Consider the following 18,429-nt stretch of genomic DNA (forward strand, 5'->3'; position numbering starts at 1 on the left):
CCCTTGCAGCATGCTGTCTTCAGTTTACATATCAAATACCTGCTGACAGATTCCTTTTAACACAATTGCAGTACTTTTAGTACTTTTTCTTAATAAGTTTTATGAAAAAAAGCACAACCTTTTTTTTTGTTTTTTCACATTTAAAAAAATCTATACTTTTTTACTGATTTTTTTTTTTTTTTTTGCTTGTTTGTTTCATTTTAGGGTGGAAGTAATATATGTTTAGGTTTTGGTAAATTTTTAATAGCGGAATGGAAAATAAAAAGCAATTCCGCAGATTGATTTTTTTGCGTTACACTGCACCAGTGAGCGCCATAGATTCTGGAGATGGGAGATAATGTTTGCTTTTCAACATTCATAGCATAAGGTATACTATAAAATAATAAACTATACCAAAGCTTTATAAATGCCTTTATTTCTTTTCTTTCTAGAAAAAGCCTTTATCTGCAATAATAAAGGAAGTGAGTGACGGGTAAGTGTAAAAGACGTCTTATAAAAAATGCCAGTTTTTTACTGCACATAAAATAATGACATCCCTACAGTGGTCTCTTTGGACAGTAAAGTTGCAGTAAAATTGATCTTCTGATTAAACATAAGTACAGTTTCAATCAAAATTATTCAATCCCCATTGCAAATTCCCTGTATTAGCAAAATTTACAATCTTTCTGCTGTTGTAATAAAGTAATCAGAGAAGAGCAATCTAAATATATCTATTATAACAAGCGGTTTCTCCAAATTCAACACAAACCACTTCTAATGACTACTTGTGTCTCAGAATTATTAAAGCTCTTTATGGCAACCATTTTTAGTACTTAACAGTACCTACTGCTCCTGGCTGTTATTACTTGCTACTCATGGTCTATTGTTCACTCATATCCTTATAAATTAATGTTTCAACCCCCTGTTTCAACCCACCAAAGACTTGCTCCATCTTGCCCTTCTCATTACTAGTTAAAGAAGAGGCAAAACAGCCCAGATCATCACCGAGCCACCAGCATGCTTCACTGTAGGCATGGTATTTCACTGCCCGCAGAACAGAATGGCAGAGCTTCTGTGGTGTATGTATATGGTTTTCAGCATATCAAAGCTGACTTTTTTTTCCTTCTTGGTCAGTAGAGGTGTACATTTTGGAGTTCTGGCACTGAGGGCTTCACTGTTTAGTTTCTGCTCTATTGCGTGAACTGAAACCTGAGTTCCTGCTGCCACCAAATCTTACTAGAGTTATTTTGAAGTCCCTTCAAGTGTTTTTGACCACCTGCCTTCTTGGGAATCTGGTTGCAGCTGGTGATGGCTTCCTCGTCAAGTCCTGGTAGTGTGGACAGTATTTTGTAAACGCTATTAACCTGCTGATATGGAGTTAATATGCACATTAATAGCTTTGTGAAGCCGTGCGGCCGCTGCACTTGAAGCCCCGTTGCTGGGAGGAAATTAACTTTATTCCTCCCAGCAGCTTTAGGCTTTCAATGTTAAGGGTGCCACCATCGCAGTTTCTTGTGTGACGCCCTGGGCAAGCCAGGGGTCACAGGTCATAACACCACCACACCCTACACCCCAGTTAGGAACACCAAGGCTAACCTAAAATCCTTGTTGCCTTCCTCCAGGGGCTGATGTCCACACCAGGGGGTGGGCCAGGCGGTTGGCTCCGCCCACCGAGAAGTTCACAGCCCTGGAGGCGGGAGAACCAGGCAGTGGAAGCCAGACTAGAGTCTGAGGAGGAGTTGAAGCGAGGGGAGTGAAGTAGAAGGAAGTAGTAGTGGAGCTAAGGAGAAAAGCTGAAGTGACAGAAAAAGCGAGAGTAGTAAAGCCTGAAGTTGTTCCGAGTGTGTGCCCCGGACAGTGACAGCAAGGTCAGCAGACGGCGGTGATAGTCCGCAGGGGTGACTGCTTGGAGGTTGCTGGAAGGACCGCGGACGGGTGCTGACCCGGCGGTCTGGAGCAGTATACGAAGAACAGTCAGCACCAGGGCAGGGGCCTTTCGGATCCCGGCAAGGCTAGGAGTCGCCATAATTTGCCAAATCCGTCAGTGAAGGGGACGTCTGTCTCCTAACAACCAAGTCCCGATTGAAGGCAACAGTCCAACCGTAACGGAGAGACACCGCCACCGCCAGGGCACCAGTTTCTCAGGGCCAGCGCCTGCGGGCAAAGTAGGGCTCCTCCGGCCCATATCCAAGCCGGGGAGCGGGTTACCGGTGGGAACCCATCGCAACCATCATCATCTTAGGTGCAGAGAAAAGGGACCGTCACCGTCACCTACTGGGGAAAGCAAGTGCAGCCGTCCGTGGGAACAGTCTTTCCAGCCTTGTGTTTTACCGAGAACTGTCATCGTCTCAGGCTGAGTGAGTACCACAGTGCCGCAAGGCACAGAGCTGCCCCCGCGTCCCTGCACCCCACCAAGCCCTGCATCACCCATCTCATCACTGGGCCCCGGGACAATCAACCCCCCTACCCACGGAGGGGAGGACTCACATCTAGCTGCTCCATACCACCACTCCTGGGATCCCCATACAGAGCAGCGGTGGTGTCAACAAATCGCCACAACCGTGGGTGGCGTCACGGACAATAAACTATCCCAAAACACCAATTCCCCTTTCACTCACGGGCGAGGAATGCCGCTCGAGCCCCCGGGATCCGGCCCATCACTCGAGCCACCGAGCAGTGGCAGCAGCGGGCCGCAGCAGCCGGACCCGAGCAGTAGGGAGGGCGCGGCGTCCCCTCCTCCGCCCGCGACACTTGTCCACTCAATATACAGTAATCAGCGGATGTATCCACACCCCCAGCACTGACTGACAACTTTTTCGGCACAGAGTGGGCAGGATTATTTGTATTATTATTTTTTGTGTGTGTGCACACTACATCTGATCACGCTGATTTTACCCCCAGTACGAGCCGTTCAAACACTGGAGGCGGTTCGCACAGGGCTGAGCATCACTCATACCCAAGTACAGCGCTGCTCGCTTGAGTGGTTTGCACTCTTAACTCACTCAAACTTCAAACCCAAACTCTGTGTTTTTGGTAGTCGATTTCCAAACCCAAACGCTGAACGTTGAACCTCAGGTTCACTCATGTCTACTTAGGAACTGTAATCCCTATCACCTCAGGGGTGACCTTGAGGCCACCTTCACAAAAGGCTCCTACCACTCTTTGCATTGGGCAGGATGACCATATATGTGACATTGTACCTACTTGTGTCCCACATCTCCAACAGAGGTCAGAATCCTCTGGGAACCACTTGTACAGAGCCGAGGGAGTTGATACCATCTTGAAACTATTTTAGGCTATGTGCGCACGCTGCGTTTTTTTTGGCGATTTGGTGTGTTTTTGGCTGCGTTTTGCTGTGTTTTTCCAGTGCATTGTATAGGGGAAAAACGCAGAAAACTCAGGAAAGAATTGACATGTCCATTTTTTTTTTCAAGCTCAAAAACACAGCTTAAAAAAAAAATACCAATAAAGTGACTAGAGTAGATGGCAATAAATAAAATTATTTTATTGAAGACAATATTAAAAAAGACATTTTTTATATAAAAACAACATTTTTATGATAAAATAGAAGAGGGGGGATGTTTGCCAATAAACAACCTTCCAATCACTGCTTCACTTAACATATGTGTGTAACCCAGAAAAACACTGATATTCACTTCAGATTATAGTGCAGAAAAAAAGGGGAGTTTAAAAACATGCTGAAAGCAAGAAAAAACTCCTAAAAAATATTGCACAGTCCCAGGAAACATGAGAAAGGGAACAAACAGTGGTTTATAGGACCTCAAGATGACAAATAGATATTGCACTCTCCCATAAATGCAAAGAAATCGCAAGCAAGTATATGTTGCAAACCTTATCGCCACAAATGGCTTACTTCTGGACAGAAGATTATATTATAGAGGAAGATTGAGGTTCACTTGCCCATACAGACAAAAAATATAAATGCCCAAAAGGGGTACAAATAAGAGGGCAGTGACAACAAAATTCATTGAAAAGAATTAGTACTGTCCAGAAAGAAATACTGGCTAGAGAAAGTATATGGAAGAGGTGCCAGCTAAAGATAAATGAAAGGAGGAAAATGGAATACACAAGCAGTCACAAAAGGGCAAATGCCTGACTGCCAAATACTATATACTAATATACTATATACTAATATAATAGGGTATTTGTCCTTCCATCTGCTCCTACTATGGTATTTGGCAGTCAGGTATTTGCCCTTTTGTGCATTTATGGGAGAGTGCAATATCTATTTGTCATCTTGAGGTCCTATAAACCACTGTTTGTTCCCTTTCTCATGTTTCCTGGGGCTGTGCAATAATTTTCCCTGGGACTGTGCAATATTTTTTAGGAGTTTTTTCTTGCTTTCAGCATGTTTTTAAACTCCCCTTTTTTTCTGCACTATAATCTGAAGTGAATATCAGTGTTTTTCTGGGTTACACACATATGTTAAGTGAAGCAGTGATTGGAAGGTTGTTTATTGGCAAACATCCCCCCTCTTCTATTTTTTCATAAAAATGTTGTTTTTATATAAAAAATGTCTTTTTTAATATTGTCTTCAATAAAATAATTTTATTTATTGCTATCTACTCTAGTCACTTTATTGGTATTCTTGGATTCTAGAGTTAGCGTTATTGTGATTGGGCCATTAATTTGGTGAGCTTAAAAAAAAAGTTGTGTGCGGACAGCAAAAATGAAAACTCATAGACTTTGCTGGGGAAGCAAAGTCATGCAGTTTTGAGGCCAAAAACGCCGCGAAAAACGCACTGTGTGGGTTTCCTGAGACTTGGTGGCTTTTACTAAATTATAGCATAGATAAAAAGATTTACCCCATTGCTCCTTAGTAAATGTATGATGGCGTTCGGTGTCCCAGGCCCTGCAAAAGGGGGGGGAGAAGCATCTTTAAATCTGTATCTTGTAGATAGCTGAAATGGTGTGTTGAATACCGGCCGAGGCTGTGCACATTGACTCAAAAGGGCTCTGAGACCTCGAGAGTATTATAGAACTATCAGGTGAGAGTAAGAAATGTTGGAGCTGAGTGTATTCAAAGTTATGGTGTACCTTGTAGCCACTGGTCTCCCAGAATAGTCCGAATTGACAGCATCAGGCCTCCCGAGGCAACCTGAAAAAGATGTAGGGGTACTTTTTTGAACTGTCCAAGAAAAATTTGATGTGTCTCCTGGTAACAGTTTTGGGATGTCCGTTATTGGCATCATTGGCGTCAATCACAACACCTTTCATACTGGAGGTAGAGCTATTTCGGTTTGTTTTATGCTGTATGGTAGGGGGGCATTATGTTAAGCCATAGAGGGCCATGTCCAAGGTAGAGTTGAGACTAAAGGTCCAGTCACACTAAGCAACTTACCAGCGATCCCAACAACGATAGGGATCGCTGGTAAGTTGCTAGGAGGTTGCTGGTGAGATGTCAAACTGCGACGCTCCAGCGATCCCACCAGCAACCTGACCTGGCAGGGATCGCTGGAGCGTCGCTGCACCAGTTGCTGGTGAGCTCACCAGCAACAAGTGACCAGCCCCCAGCGCCGCGTGGAAGATGCTGCGCTTGGTAACTAAGGTAAATATCGGGTAACCAACCTGATATTTACCTTGGTTACCAGTGCACGCAGCTACACGTGCAGAGAGCAGGGAGCAGCGCACAATGCTTAGCGCTGGTTCCCTGCTCTCCTAGGTACAGCACACATCGGGTTAATTACCCAATGTGTGCTGCAGCTAAATGTGCACAGAGCAGGGAGCATCGCACACTGAGCGCTGGCTCCCTGCTCTCCTAGCTACAGCACACATCGGGTTAATTAACCCGATGTGTCCTGCAGCTACATGTGCACAGAGCAGGAGCCGGCACTGACAGTGAGAGCGGCGGAGGCTGGTAACAAAGGTAAATATCGGGTAACCAAGGACAGGGCTTCTTGGTTACCCGATGTTTACTGTGGTTACCAGCCTCCGCAGAAGCCGGCTCCTGCTGCCTGCACATTTAGTTGTTGCTGTCTCGCTGTCACACACAGCGATGTGTGCTTCACAGCGGGACAGCAACAACTAAAAAAATGGCCCAGGACATTCAGCAACAACCAACGACCTCACAGCAGGGGCCACGTTGTTGCTGGATGTCACACACAGCAACATCGCTAGCAACGTCACAAAAGTTGTTCGTTAGCAGCGATGTTGCTAGCGATGTTGCTTAGTGTGACGGGGCCTTAAGGAGTAGATATCTTTATCAATACAGACCCAAAGTTTGGATGTTGAGCAGTGTAAGGCTATGTGCGCACGTTACGTTCTGGCGTGACAATTAAAACGCAGCGTTTTGTCACTGCATGTGCGTTTCAAAACAAATGCAAAACGCTGCGTTTTGGATGCATTTTGAATGCAGAATGTATGCGTTCTGGATGCTTGCTCTCCCACAGACAGAGAGGGAAACGCATCCAGAACACACAAAAGAACTCACATGTTGCTTTTTAGAACGCATCGATTTTGTCAAAAATTTGGCATCCAAAAGCTGCGTTTTAAAACTCAATGTGCGCATGGAATTTGCAAATTGTCATAGACTTTGTTGGGGACGCAGAACGCATGCGTTTTTGCTGCGTTTGAAAACGCTGCGTAAACGCATTAAAAAACGTAACTTGCGCACAGGGCCTAATAGATTCAGGATTAAAAGTAACGAGGCTTCTATACACGTGTGGATGTGTTCTGCTAATACGGCCACACTAGACATATTTTTATTTTCATAACACACATGACACATCTCCAAAGAGAACAATCATCTGCACATTTTCTGCATTCACTTTTTATACACTGACCTCATATACACAAAGAGGGCTTGTTTTTTAATTGTTGTTTTAGTGATGCCAAATTTACATTTCATTTTTGGAACAGTAGTTCATAACCTAATATTCTAATTTGTGAAAATGACATTTGTTGTTATGGTCCGGGTGTAAAAGTGCAGGTTATTTGGCAATGAGTTTACTCCAGGTCAAGCCAATGTGGGTGTTTTATGTTACACCCATATATATTGTTCTACTGTTATAATAGAGAAACTGGTACAGAATACTACATTGGTTTGTAAGATCATAACATCATAAAGTACTCCCCATTTCTTCTTCTGCTCCTAACAAAAGGAAGAGACCACATTCCCATCCAGGGACGGCTCCAGGTTTTTGTGGGTCCTGGGCGAAAGAGTCTCAGTGGGCCCCATCCACACATAGACATGCACAGATACATACAGGCATACATACGCATACTTATTTGAAGAGAAATTCACAAAAACACATAAATAGACATAAATCTATACACAGTCATATACACTGACATACATAGATACACATCATACATGCACACACACACACACACACACACACACACACACACATTATTTTTATATATTTATCCTGTATATATATTTCTAATATTGGGAAGCCAGCAACAGCCTCACCTCCCGGCTTGTCTAACAGACATGACCGCACATACAGCACACTAACACTGCTGTATATACATCACAAGAGAGGCTGGGGACAAACACATTACTGGGGCAATATATATTACTGAGGAAAGGGGTATACAGCAATGGGGGGCATACAGCTCTAGAGGAGGGCAGTGACTGAGGTGGGGGGGACAAACAGCAGTGAGCTCGGGGGTGACATGCAGCTCTGGGGGTATACAGCTCTGGGGTGGGGGGGGACATACAGCTCTGAGGGGGTATACAGCACCTGGGTGGAGGGAACATACAGCTCTGAGGGGGTATACAGCACCTGGGTGGAGGGGACATACAGCTCTGAGGGGGTATACAGCAACTGGGTGGAGGGGACATACAGCTCTGAGGGGGTATACAGCACCTGGGTGGAGGGGACATACAGCTCTGAGGGGGTATACAGCACCTGGGTGGAGGGGACATACAACTCTGGGGGTATAGTAGTTTGCAGCCCCCATATTGTGTTATGAAGCCCCCATTGTCCTCCATATAGTATTATGTAGCCCCCATATGCACTCTGCAGCCCCCATATAACATTAAGCAGCCCCCATATAGCACAATGCAGACCTAGATAGCATTAGGCACCTTCATGTAGTATACAGCCCACATATAGCACAATGCAGACACATATAGCATTAGGCACCTTCATGTAGTATATAGCCCACTTATAGCACAATGCAGACCCAGATAGCAATAGGCACCCTCATGTAGTATACAGCCCACATATAGCACATTGCAGACACATATAGCATTAGGCACCCTCATGTAGTATACAGCCCCTAAATACCACAGTGCAGAGCCAGATAGCATTAGGCACCCTCATGTAGTTTATAGCCCCTATATACCACAGTGCAGAGCCAGATAGCATTAGGTATCCTCATGTAGTACACAGACCTATATAGTACAGTGCAGACTCAGACAGCATAGTGCAGAGCCAGATAGCATTAGGCACCCTCATGTAGCATACAGCTTGTATATAGCACAGCCTGTATATAGCACAGTGCAGAGCCAGATAGCAATAGGCACCCTCATGTAGCATACAGCTTGTATATAGGCTATATACAAGCTGTATGCTACATGAGGGTGCCTATTGCTATCTGGCTCTGCACTGTGCTATATATACAGGCTGTGCTATATAATATAGCACAGCCTGTATACAGCACAGTGCAGAGCCAGATAGCAGTAGGCACCCTCATGTAGAATACAGTGATTAATACTCAGTGGCGTAACTAGAGTTTGATGGGCCCTGGTGCAAAATTTGGACCGGGGCCCCCCTCCACGTACACCGAGACTTAGGGTACGGAATAATGACACTGACACTTGGCTCTTACCCTCAGCACCCAGGTTTCCCATGGTCTGAAATCCCTCTATCAGTACCCTGCTTTCCCATGTTCTGATATCCATCTTGTCCTCAGCACCCAGCTTCCCCATGCTCTGCTATACATCTTTCCCTCAGCACCCAGCTTTCCCATATCAGAGCATGGGAAAGCTGGGTGCTGAGAGATGTACAGCAGAGCATGGGAAAGCTGGGTGCTGAGGGAAAGGGCCTTTTTCCCTCAGGACAAAACATTTCCATCCCATACTTGTATCTTTGTCTCCCCTTGTATATAGATCTCCAAATACTATAATGGCCCCCACATAGCCTTCCGTAAAATATAAAGGGTCCCACATAACCCTTGATATATTAGAATGCACCCCCATAGTTCTCCATGTATTACAATGCATTTCCCCAAAGTTCTCCATGTATTATAATTCACCCCATAGTCCTCCATATATTATACTGCACCACATAGGCCTTCAGTTTTATAATGCACACCCATAGTCCATGTATAAGGTAGCCTCCATATTCCTGCATATATTATAATGTAGCCCCCATAGTCCTATATGTATTATAATGTAGCGCCATAAATCATCATATTGTATTATGCAGCCCCATACTCCTCCATGTATAATGCACCCCTATATTCCATGTAGAAGGTGTCCTTCATTTTGTATTATGCAGCCCCATACTCCTCCATGTATAATGCACCCCTAGTCCATGTATAAGGTGTCCTTCATGTTTATTATGTAGTCCCATAGACCTCCATGTATCATGCAGCCAGCACCCCCAGGCCTCCATGTGTCATGCAGCCAGCAAAATAAAAAAACAAGTACATCTCTTCTCATTCCGACCCCTGCGACCGCGGTAGTTACTCCCCTGCCCCCATATCTCACACACCCTGCTCCCCATACAGCCTGCACCCCCATATCACACACACACTACACCCCCATATCTCACACACCCTGCTCCCCATACAGTCTGCACCCCCCAGATCACACACACTACACCCCCATATGTCACACACCCTGTTCTCCATACAGCCTGCACCCCCATATCACACACACTAAACCCCCATATCTCACACACCCTGCTCCCCATACAGCCTGCACCCCCATATCACACACACACTACACCCCCATACAGCCTGCACCCCCATATCACACACACACTACACCCCCATATGTCACACACCCTGCTCCCTATACAGCCTGCACCCCCCAGATCACACACACTACACCCCCATATGTCACACACTCTGCTCCCCATACAGCCTGCACCCCCATATCACACACTACACCCCCCTATCTCACACACCCTGCTCCCCATACAGCCTGCACCCCCATATCATACACACTACACCCCCACATCTCACACACCCTGCCCACATATCTCACCCTGCCTGTACCCCAACTTACCCCTCTCAAACACTCTGCACCCCTTCACATCCTTCTGTCACAGTCTGCACCCCTCACATGCCACTCACCCTGCAGCTGCCCCCTTTCCCCTCATGTCCCCTCTTTTCTTATTACCAGTCATGTGTCCAAATCTCCTTCAAATCTCCTGCAAATCTCCTTGCTTTCTGCCCGGCATCTTGTGTCTCCTCCCACACAGTCACATGGGCATGACATCATCGCAGGTCCTGCAGGATGGCTTATTCCGTCTTCTGTGCAGGTCAAGAGCACTCCTGCAGCTCAGAAACGGCTGGTGGGCCTCTCCAAGTCAGGGGCCCCTCTACTGACACTGGGCTCCCCTGACTCACAGGCCAGCCCCCTGACGGTCGCATTGTCGGCCACTACACAGTGGCACTACACATAGGGGCCTGGCAGCCGGCTCTGCATAGCGGCTGCCGGGCCCCTATGTGTACTAGTGCCGCTGTGTAGTGGCCGGCCTGTGAGTCAGGGGAGCCCAGTGTCAGTAGAGGGGCGGCTCACTTCTCGTTCCCCCGCTGATCCGGTCTCCTCGGCGCGTCATCCATTGCTGTCGCTCGCTCTGACCTCTCAGCAGGCGCGCAGTGATGACGTCACCGCACTCTGCTGCAGAGCTGTCAGAGCGCCGACAGTCACAGCGGGGAGAATGATAAGAGAGAGAGCGCGCTGCTCACTCTCTCATCATTGCTGTCAATTGTATCGGCACCTGCGATGCCGAAGCAATTTAAAGCGCGATCCTCGGCGGGGGGCGGTGACAGCACGGCCACCGGGCCCCCCTGAGTAGCGGTGCGCCACTCCTACCACCGCGAGTGGGCCCCCCCGGCAGCTCAGGGCCCCGGCATTTGACCGGGTTTGCCGGGTGCTGGCGCCGGCCCTGTTCCCATCACAGGGCTGACTGACCATCTGCAATTTCTTGGCTTGAAATGCTTCTTTTGCAAAGCAGAGGTCCAAATATTTTCAAAGTTCAGCTGCATTGGTGCCCCATAATCAAGTCACGTGGTTGCCGATGGGAGCGGGGAATGACATGCGCACAGCCGGTGTACTTAAAATCCTGATGTCAGAGATTGACAACGGGATTTAACTAGTTAACAGTGGCTGGCGGATATCCAGTCTGCCCACCGCTGCTAGAGGGATATATCGGCTGATGAGATACCACAAAAAACAAGACCCCACTTAGGCTAGTTTCACACTTGCGTTGGACGGCTTCCGTAGCATTGCGTTGTGTTACGGATGCAACGGATGCGTTGCATATAGTGGCACAACGGATGCTACGGATTGTACAAAACAATGGAAAGCTTTTTTTTTTTTTTTTTAATTTTTTTATTTTTTCTTCTTTACAGTTTTACCGGCAGCAGACTATTGTGAACGATCAGCTGATCGCTCTCAATAGCCGGCGGCCGGTGGCTCAGTTGAGCGCTGTCACTTGCCGGCGGCCGGGCATGCCGGCGGGCGAGCGCTCAGCTGAACGTTCGACCACTGCGAGACAAAATAAAGTTTGTGATTTTAAAAAAAGAGCATGCGCAGTGAAATCCTGAGGATTCCGCTGCTCAAAATAAAGTTACATGCTGTGTTCCTCCCGCTGGGCGGAAGCAACGGAGCGTCGCCCAGCGGAAGGAACGCAGATCCTTTTGGCACAATCAGTCACCCATGCAAGTCTATGGGAAACAGCGGAATCCGTTAACGGATTCCGCTGTTTTCCAAAAGGGCGGATTGTAACGGAAGGAAAACAACGCAAGTGTGAAAGTACCCTTAGCTGAGTGGGGTCTTGTTTTTTGCAGGATAAGATGCCCTTTTTAAGTAGAACATATTTATTTACATTTATTCCACTTTTTTCCTGTAGTTTGATGAAAAAGCCTAATTTTTGCAACTTTTCAATTCATTTTTCACCGAAGAAGTTAATCAGTGCTACAGATCTATGAATCAGGCCATTCCGGACACAGCGATACGAAATGTGTACTTTTTGTTCGTTTTTGTTATTGTAGAAACATTTGTAATTTTGCTGTCATATTTTTCTTTATTATTTTGTGGGGTTTTTTTCTTTTATAGTTTTACAATTTTTTTTTAAACTAAAGCTGGGTTTACACACTGCAACATCGCAAAGGACATCGCTGTAACGTCACCGGTTTTGTGACGTAACAGCGACCTCCCTAAGTCTCTGGTGAGCTGTCAAACAGGCAAACCTGGCCAACAACTCAACAGCGATCCGGACCTGCAGAGCGACCTAGCTGGTTGTTGGGGACGTTGATAAGCAGCCTTTTGAAAGGGAAGTTGCTAACAAAGTCGCTGCAAAGTCTTCACACACTGAAACTTCATGCTGCACAGCGGGAAACAAAGGACCTAGGAATGGTCCTGAACGATTTGTAACGATTACAACTTCACAGCAGGGGCCGGGTCGCTGATAGGTTTCACACACTGCAACATCGCAAACAACATCGCTATTGCGTCACAAAACCGGTGACGTTACAGCGATGTCGTTTGAGATGTTGCAGTGTGTAAACCCAGCTTTACTCCCTCTATGGGACTTTAACTTTTATTAGTCTGATTACTAGTCTAACGTATTGCAATCCACATGCATTGCAATAGAAAAAAACTGGAGGAATTATTTTTTTTTAAAAAAAGGGCACTCACAATCCTTAAAAAACAAGACTTTATTTACTCACGGTTTACAAGTCCAGACAAGGCAACAGAAAAAGAGGCTCCAGTTTTTTTGTTGAATGATGCTACTTGGCTTCTAAGGCCGGTTTCACACATCCGGCTTTTTGCCGGTTTGCCGGATCCGGCGCGCTCCCATACAGTGACTACAGTACAGTGACAGCGCAACAAGCGCCGGTCACGTGCTGTCATGTGACCGGCGCATGTGACCCGGAAGTTACAGCGCTGTCACTGTACTGTATTGTCTGTACGGGAGAGCACCGGATCCGGCAAACAAGCGAAAAGCCGGATGTGTGAAACCGGCCTAAAAGTGAGCACTACTTTTTCCTTGTGGGTTTCTCATCCCACAGGTATTACCATGCTAAGGTAGTGCCAGAGTGTTTTCTATTTTCTGGACATGCATTGCAACGCCTCGGACCTGTCAGTGTTACAAGGACATGACACATTATTTGACCTCCTGCTGTCATGGCAAATATCGGGCCCTGTGGGGGTCTTTGAGCTCACTCCTCTCTCGACATTCTCAATGCTGCAATCGCTATTAACCGTGGCCTTTTTGGGGGTTTAAACAGTCAGAGGCAGTGCGGACACCGGCCCAGGCTGTGACAGCCGAAGTTCAGCTATCACTTAAGCCGAGTTCCTGCTGACGGTCATGTGGGAAAAACTTCTCTGCTAGGACATACCGGTACATCCATTTAAGCGAAAGCACTGCAAAATAGGACGTACCGATATTTCATTGTTGGAAAGGGGGTTAAAGAGGACCTTTCAGTGGATTATTAACTTCACACTGAGTACCTAGTCCAATTGGCACAGCTCCATTGACTCTGAAATAGTTTTCCTTTTTCTCCTGTGCACCTCCATTTCACAGTTTTGTCCGCCAGTGATAATGGTACAAATTGTCTCTTCATGCAACTGGACGTGCACCACAGAACTTTTCTGTACGCAAGGTTGTGTTTTTATTGGAAAAAGTCACAGAAACAAAGGGCAACAGTGTTCACTTGCCCAGGCCACAGAATCAAGTGCACTGACCAGATGCAGCAAAACCCCTTAATAAAGATGGAGGCAACACAGGTGCAAAACACTTAGGCTACTTTCACACTTGCGTTGAACGGTATCCGTTGCATTGCGTTGTGTAACGGATGCAACGGATGTGTTGCATATAGTGACACAACGGATGCAACGGATGCTGCAAAACAACGCAATTCGTTTTGATTTTTTTTTTTTCCCGGTTTTACCAGCGGCAGACTATAGTGAACGATCAGCTGATCGTTCCCTGCAGCCGGCCGCTGGGTGATCAGCTGATTGCTCCCAGTAGCCGGCCGCCGGGTGATCAGCTGATCGCTCCCGCCCGCCGGGTGATCAGCTGATCGCTCCCGGCTGCCGGGTGATCAGCTGATCGCTCCCTGCAGCCGGCTGCCGGGTGATCAGCTGATCACTCCCGGCCGCCGGGTGATCAGCTGATCGCTCCCTGCAACCGGCCGCCGGGTGATCAGCTGATCGCTGTCACTTGCCGGCGCCCGGGCATGCCGGCGGGCGGGCGCTCAGCTGAGCGCTGTGACTTGCCGGCGGCCGGGCATGCTGGTGGCCGGTCATTCAGCTGAGCGCTGTCGCTTGCCGACGGCCGGGCGCTCAGCTGAACGTTCGGCCACCGCGAGCCAAAATAAAGTTTGATTTAAAAAAAAAAAAAAAAAAAAAAAAAAAAAAAAAGAGCATGCGCAGTGAAATCCAGAGGATTCCGCTGCTCAAAATAACGTTACATGCTGCGTTCCTCCCGCTGGGCGGAAGCAACGGAGCGTCGCCCAGCGGAAGCAACGCAGCTCCTTTTGGTACAATCCGTCACCCATACAAGTCTATGGGAAACAGCGGAATCCGTTAACGGATTCCGCTGTTTCCCAAAAGGGCGGATTGTAACGGAAGGAAAATAACGCAAGTGTGAAAGTACCCTAATGGAGCAACCACTCACACACTACAAAATCATGGAGGGCGTGATTGCTTAGTATTAAAATTGTACACAAAAATGCTTCTATAGAACGCTGTTCACACATGTGGGTGCACAGTGTCTGGCTTACAGCCTATTAGTTACACCCATACTATTAGACTAGGCGGCTGCCCAGCACTATATAAGTGCACCACACAGGAACATAGACCCTAGTTTACAAGGCCTTAAGCCAGACACTGTGCACCTATATGTGTGACTGGCGCCCTATACAAGCCATTTGTGTACAATTTCATCACCAAGCAACCACCACCTCACATACATTGGTAGTGTGTGAGTGGTTGCTCCATTAGTGTTTTGCACCTGTGTTGCCTCCATCTTTATTAAGGGGTTTTGCTGCATCCGGTCAGTGCATTAGATTCTGTGGCCTGGGCAGGTAAACATTGTTGCCTTTTGTGTGAATGTTTCTGAATTTTTTGGGGAAAATGTAATTCCTCTTTTTGTGGTTTTGTGTTTTTATTGGCCAGTGTCAGGAGTGAAAAATGCCCACAAAGAAGTTCTGTATGCAATGGCAGGTCATCTTTAAAGATCTTGTCATTCACCACTAAGGCCTGTTTCACACCTCCTTTTTCTAATCATTAATAGATACATATTTTTTGTATTGTAAATAAATTACCTGTTGCAAAACCTACGCAATTGGATGTATTTTCATCTGGCCACTGAGTCACATAATAGACTTGACACTTCCTTTCTGTAGAAATCACTTTTAAGCGTGACAAGAAATGGTAATATATATATATATATATATATATATATATATATATATATATATATATATATATATATATATATATATATATATATGTATGTGTGTATATATATATATAATATGTATGTGTGTGTGTGGATATGGATATATATATATATGTGTGTGTGTATATGTACGTATACGTGTATATATATATATATGTATGTATGTGTGTGTATATATGTGTATATGTATGTGTGTGTGTATATATATATATATATATATATATATATATATATATGTGTATGTATGTATGTATATATGTGTATGTATGTATGTATATATGTGTATGTATGTATGTATATATGTGTATGTATGTATGTATGTATGTATGTATGTATGTATATATATGTATATATATGTATGTATCCAGCCAAACTACCCAGAACATCAACACGGACCTGACCACAAGAATCAAGGCTGTGCCCGACGTGATCCTGGCACAACACCCCTCCATAAAACACCAACACCTCTACGACGACAAGCACCTAAACAAACAAGGGGTCAGCCTACTGGCCAAAGAGCTGAAGGACATTATACTAAACAGAGACCCCATGCCTGGACTCAACAACAACCAAAATCCCATGGAAAGACCCCCAACAATAAAAAGACAGGAAACCCCAATTTCATCACAGGAGGCCAGAAACAAAGCCCTTCACCCAACATCGGGCCATCAGAGGAGGAGACCACCATGGAGGGGACCATCAACCCCACACAGAGACATGCAGGGCAGAGATATGGAAGAGATTAGAACCCTGCTCAGCACATTGTGCAGGAAACTAATGTGACTGGATCTAACATACCTATAAACCAGTCGTAAATCCAGAGTGTCTTACACAGCCGCACTCATTACAAGGTATATACACATGAGGTATATAGAAAAAAAAAAAAAAATGACCTCATTCACAATCAGCAGCTGGAACATCCAAGGCCTGAGCACCTCGGCCTTTGGATGTAAAACAAATGACCCCGACTTTATTCAAAGACTGAAGAATATAGACATTCAGATCCTCCTGGAAACATGGACCAGAGCTGAAAACGAATCTCTGGTGCCAATCGGATACAGAGAAATCTCTGTCCCTGCCCTTAAAAATAAAAACATCAAACAGGGCCGCTGCTCAGGAGGAATATTGATCTGGTATAAAGAAGAGCTCCACCAGTACATCACACCAGTGAAGAGAGGAGGCAGCCACATATGGATCAGAATCAGCAGCTCCATCCTCACCTCTCAGTCCGATGTCTACCTCTGCACCACCTATATACCACCGCCAGAGTCCCCCTACTTCAATCCAGACAGCTTTGAGATCTTACAAGAAGAAGCCACCCATTATCAGGTCCTGGGCAAAGTTCTCATCTTTGGAGACCTCAATGCAAGAACAGGGAGAGAAAAAGACTTTCTGACCACAGACGGAAACATCTACATATTTGGGGCAGAGAATGACAGTCACGACTCAGAACACTCAGAGAGAAACAGCTATGACAGTACAGTCAACAAAAGTGGCAAAAAGCTCCTGAACTTATGTAAAAGTTTAGGTCTTCATATTCTTAATGGACGTACAAAGGGAGACTCACTGGGAAGATATACACTAGACTCCCATGTAGGAAGGAGTGTAGTAGACTACGCCATTACAGATATGGACCCGGCAAATATTAGCGCCTTCATAGTCACCCCACAAACGCACCTGTCAGACCACAGCCAACTTCTCCTGTACATAAAATCTACAGAGAAACCATCCACACAAAAGCCACAGCAGAGCAGCCTCTACAACCGACCTCCATCCTATAAATGGTCCAAGACGTCAGAAATAAAATATAAAGAGGCTCCCAACAGACCGGAATTACAAGAGATGCTCCACAACTTCTACAGCTACAAGTACAAGTCAAACCCAGAAGAAGTGAATCAAGCTGCAAAAGACCTCAACAAAATATTCCACACCATGGCCAAATTGTCCGACCTCAAACAAGTCAACTACAAGAGGCCAAAAGAAAAGCAGATCAATGGTTGGTTTGACAAAGAGTGTAAAGCCGTTCGAAAGACCCTGAGAACAGCCTCAAACAATAAACACAGAGACCCCAACAACCCAGACCTGAGGGAAGCCTATGACACCATACAAAAGCAGTACAAAACCATCCTCAGGAGGAAGAAGCAGAGCTACATCTCTACCAAACTTAGCCAACTCCAAGACGCCCTCCAAGACAACTCCTTCTGGGAAATATGGAGCCACATGGACACAAAGAGCAAGAAAAAGACTGATACCCATATCCAAAATGGCAACATCTGGCTCCAGTACTTCAGAGACCTCTACAAAGACATCCCAAAAGAAGGACTAAGCCAAGAGCAGGAAAACATAACATCAAAACTAAAGGCAATGGAAGAGAAAATCAAAAACTTCCAAAACCCACTGGACACACCAATTACATTACAGGAAGTTGCAGAGAAAATCACTTCCATAAAGTGTAAAAAATCTAGTGGTCTGGATGGAATCCCCCCAGAGATGTTGAAGTACAGCCCACCAGAAATTCAAGCTGCAATGGTTAAACTGTTCAACATTGTGCTGAGTGCTGGCTACTTCCCTCGTACCTGGAACCAAGGACTCATTACACCGATCCACAAGAGTGGGGACAGGTATGACCCTGCCAACTACAGAGGCATATGTGTCAGCAGTAACTTGGGAAAACTGTTCAACAGCATCCTAAACAAAAGGATCATCAGTTTCCTTACCGAGCACAATGTCCTGAGCAAAAGCCAAGCAGGGTTCGTGCCAAACCACCGCACCACGGACCACATCTACACCCTGCACAGTCTCATTCAGAGCCACGTCCACAATACAAAGCATG

General features: G+C 46.0%; 1 protein-coding gene across 2 annotated transcripts in view; it reads left to right on the forward strand.

The window, feature by feature from the left end:
- Window positions 1-18,429, forward strand: part of ELMO1 (engulfment and cell motility 1) — a 512,012-nt gene that overhangs the window by 96,768 nt on the left and 396,815 nt on the right. For both annotated transcript variants that reach the window (XM_075315126.1, XM_075315127.1), the window contains exon 4: window positions 432-472. In XM_075315126.1, the coding sequence (XP_075171241.1) occupies window positions 432-472 (41 nt within the window). The remainder of the gene's footprint in view (window positions 1-431; window positions 473-18,429) is intronic.

This window comes from Anomaloglossus baeobatrachus, chromosome 6 (assembly GCF_048569485.1).
Source record: "Anomaloglossus baeobatrachus isolate aAnoBae1 chromosome 6, aAnoBae1.hap1, whole genome shotgun sequence".
In the NCBI taxonomy this organism is placed as follows: domain Eukaryota; kingdom Metazoa; phylum Chordata; class Amphibia; order Anura; family Aromobatidae; genus Anomaloglossus; species Anomaloglossus baeobatrachus.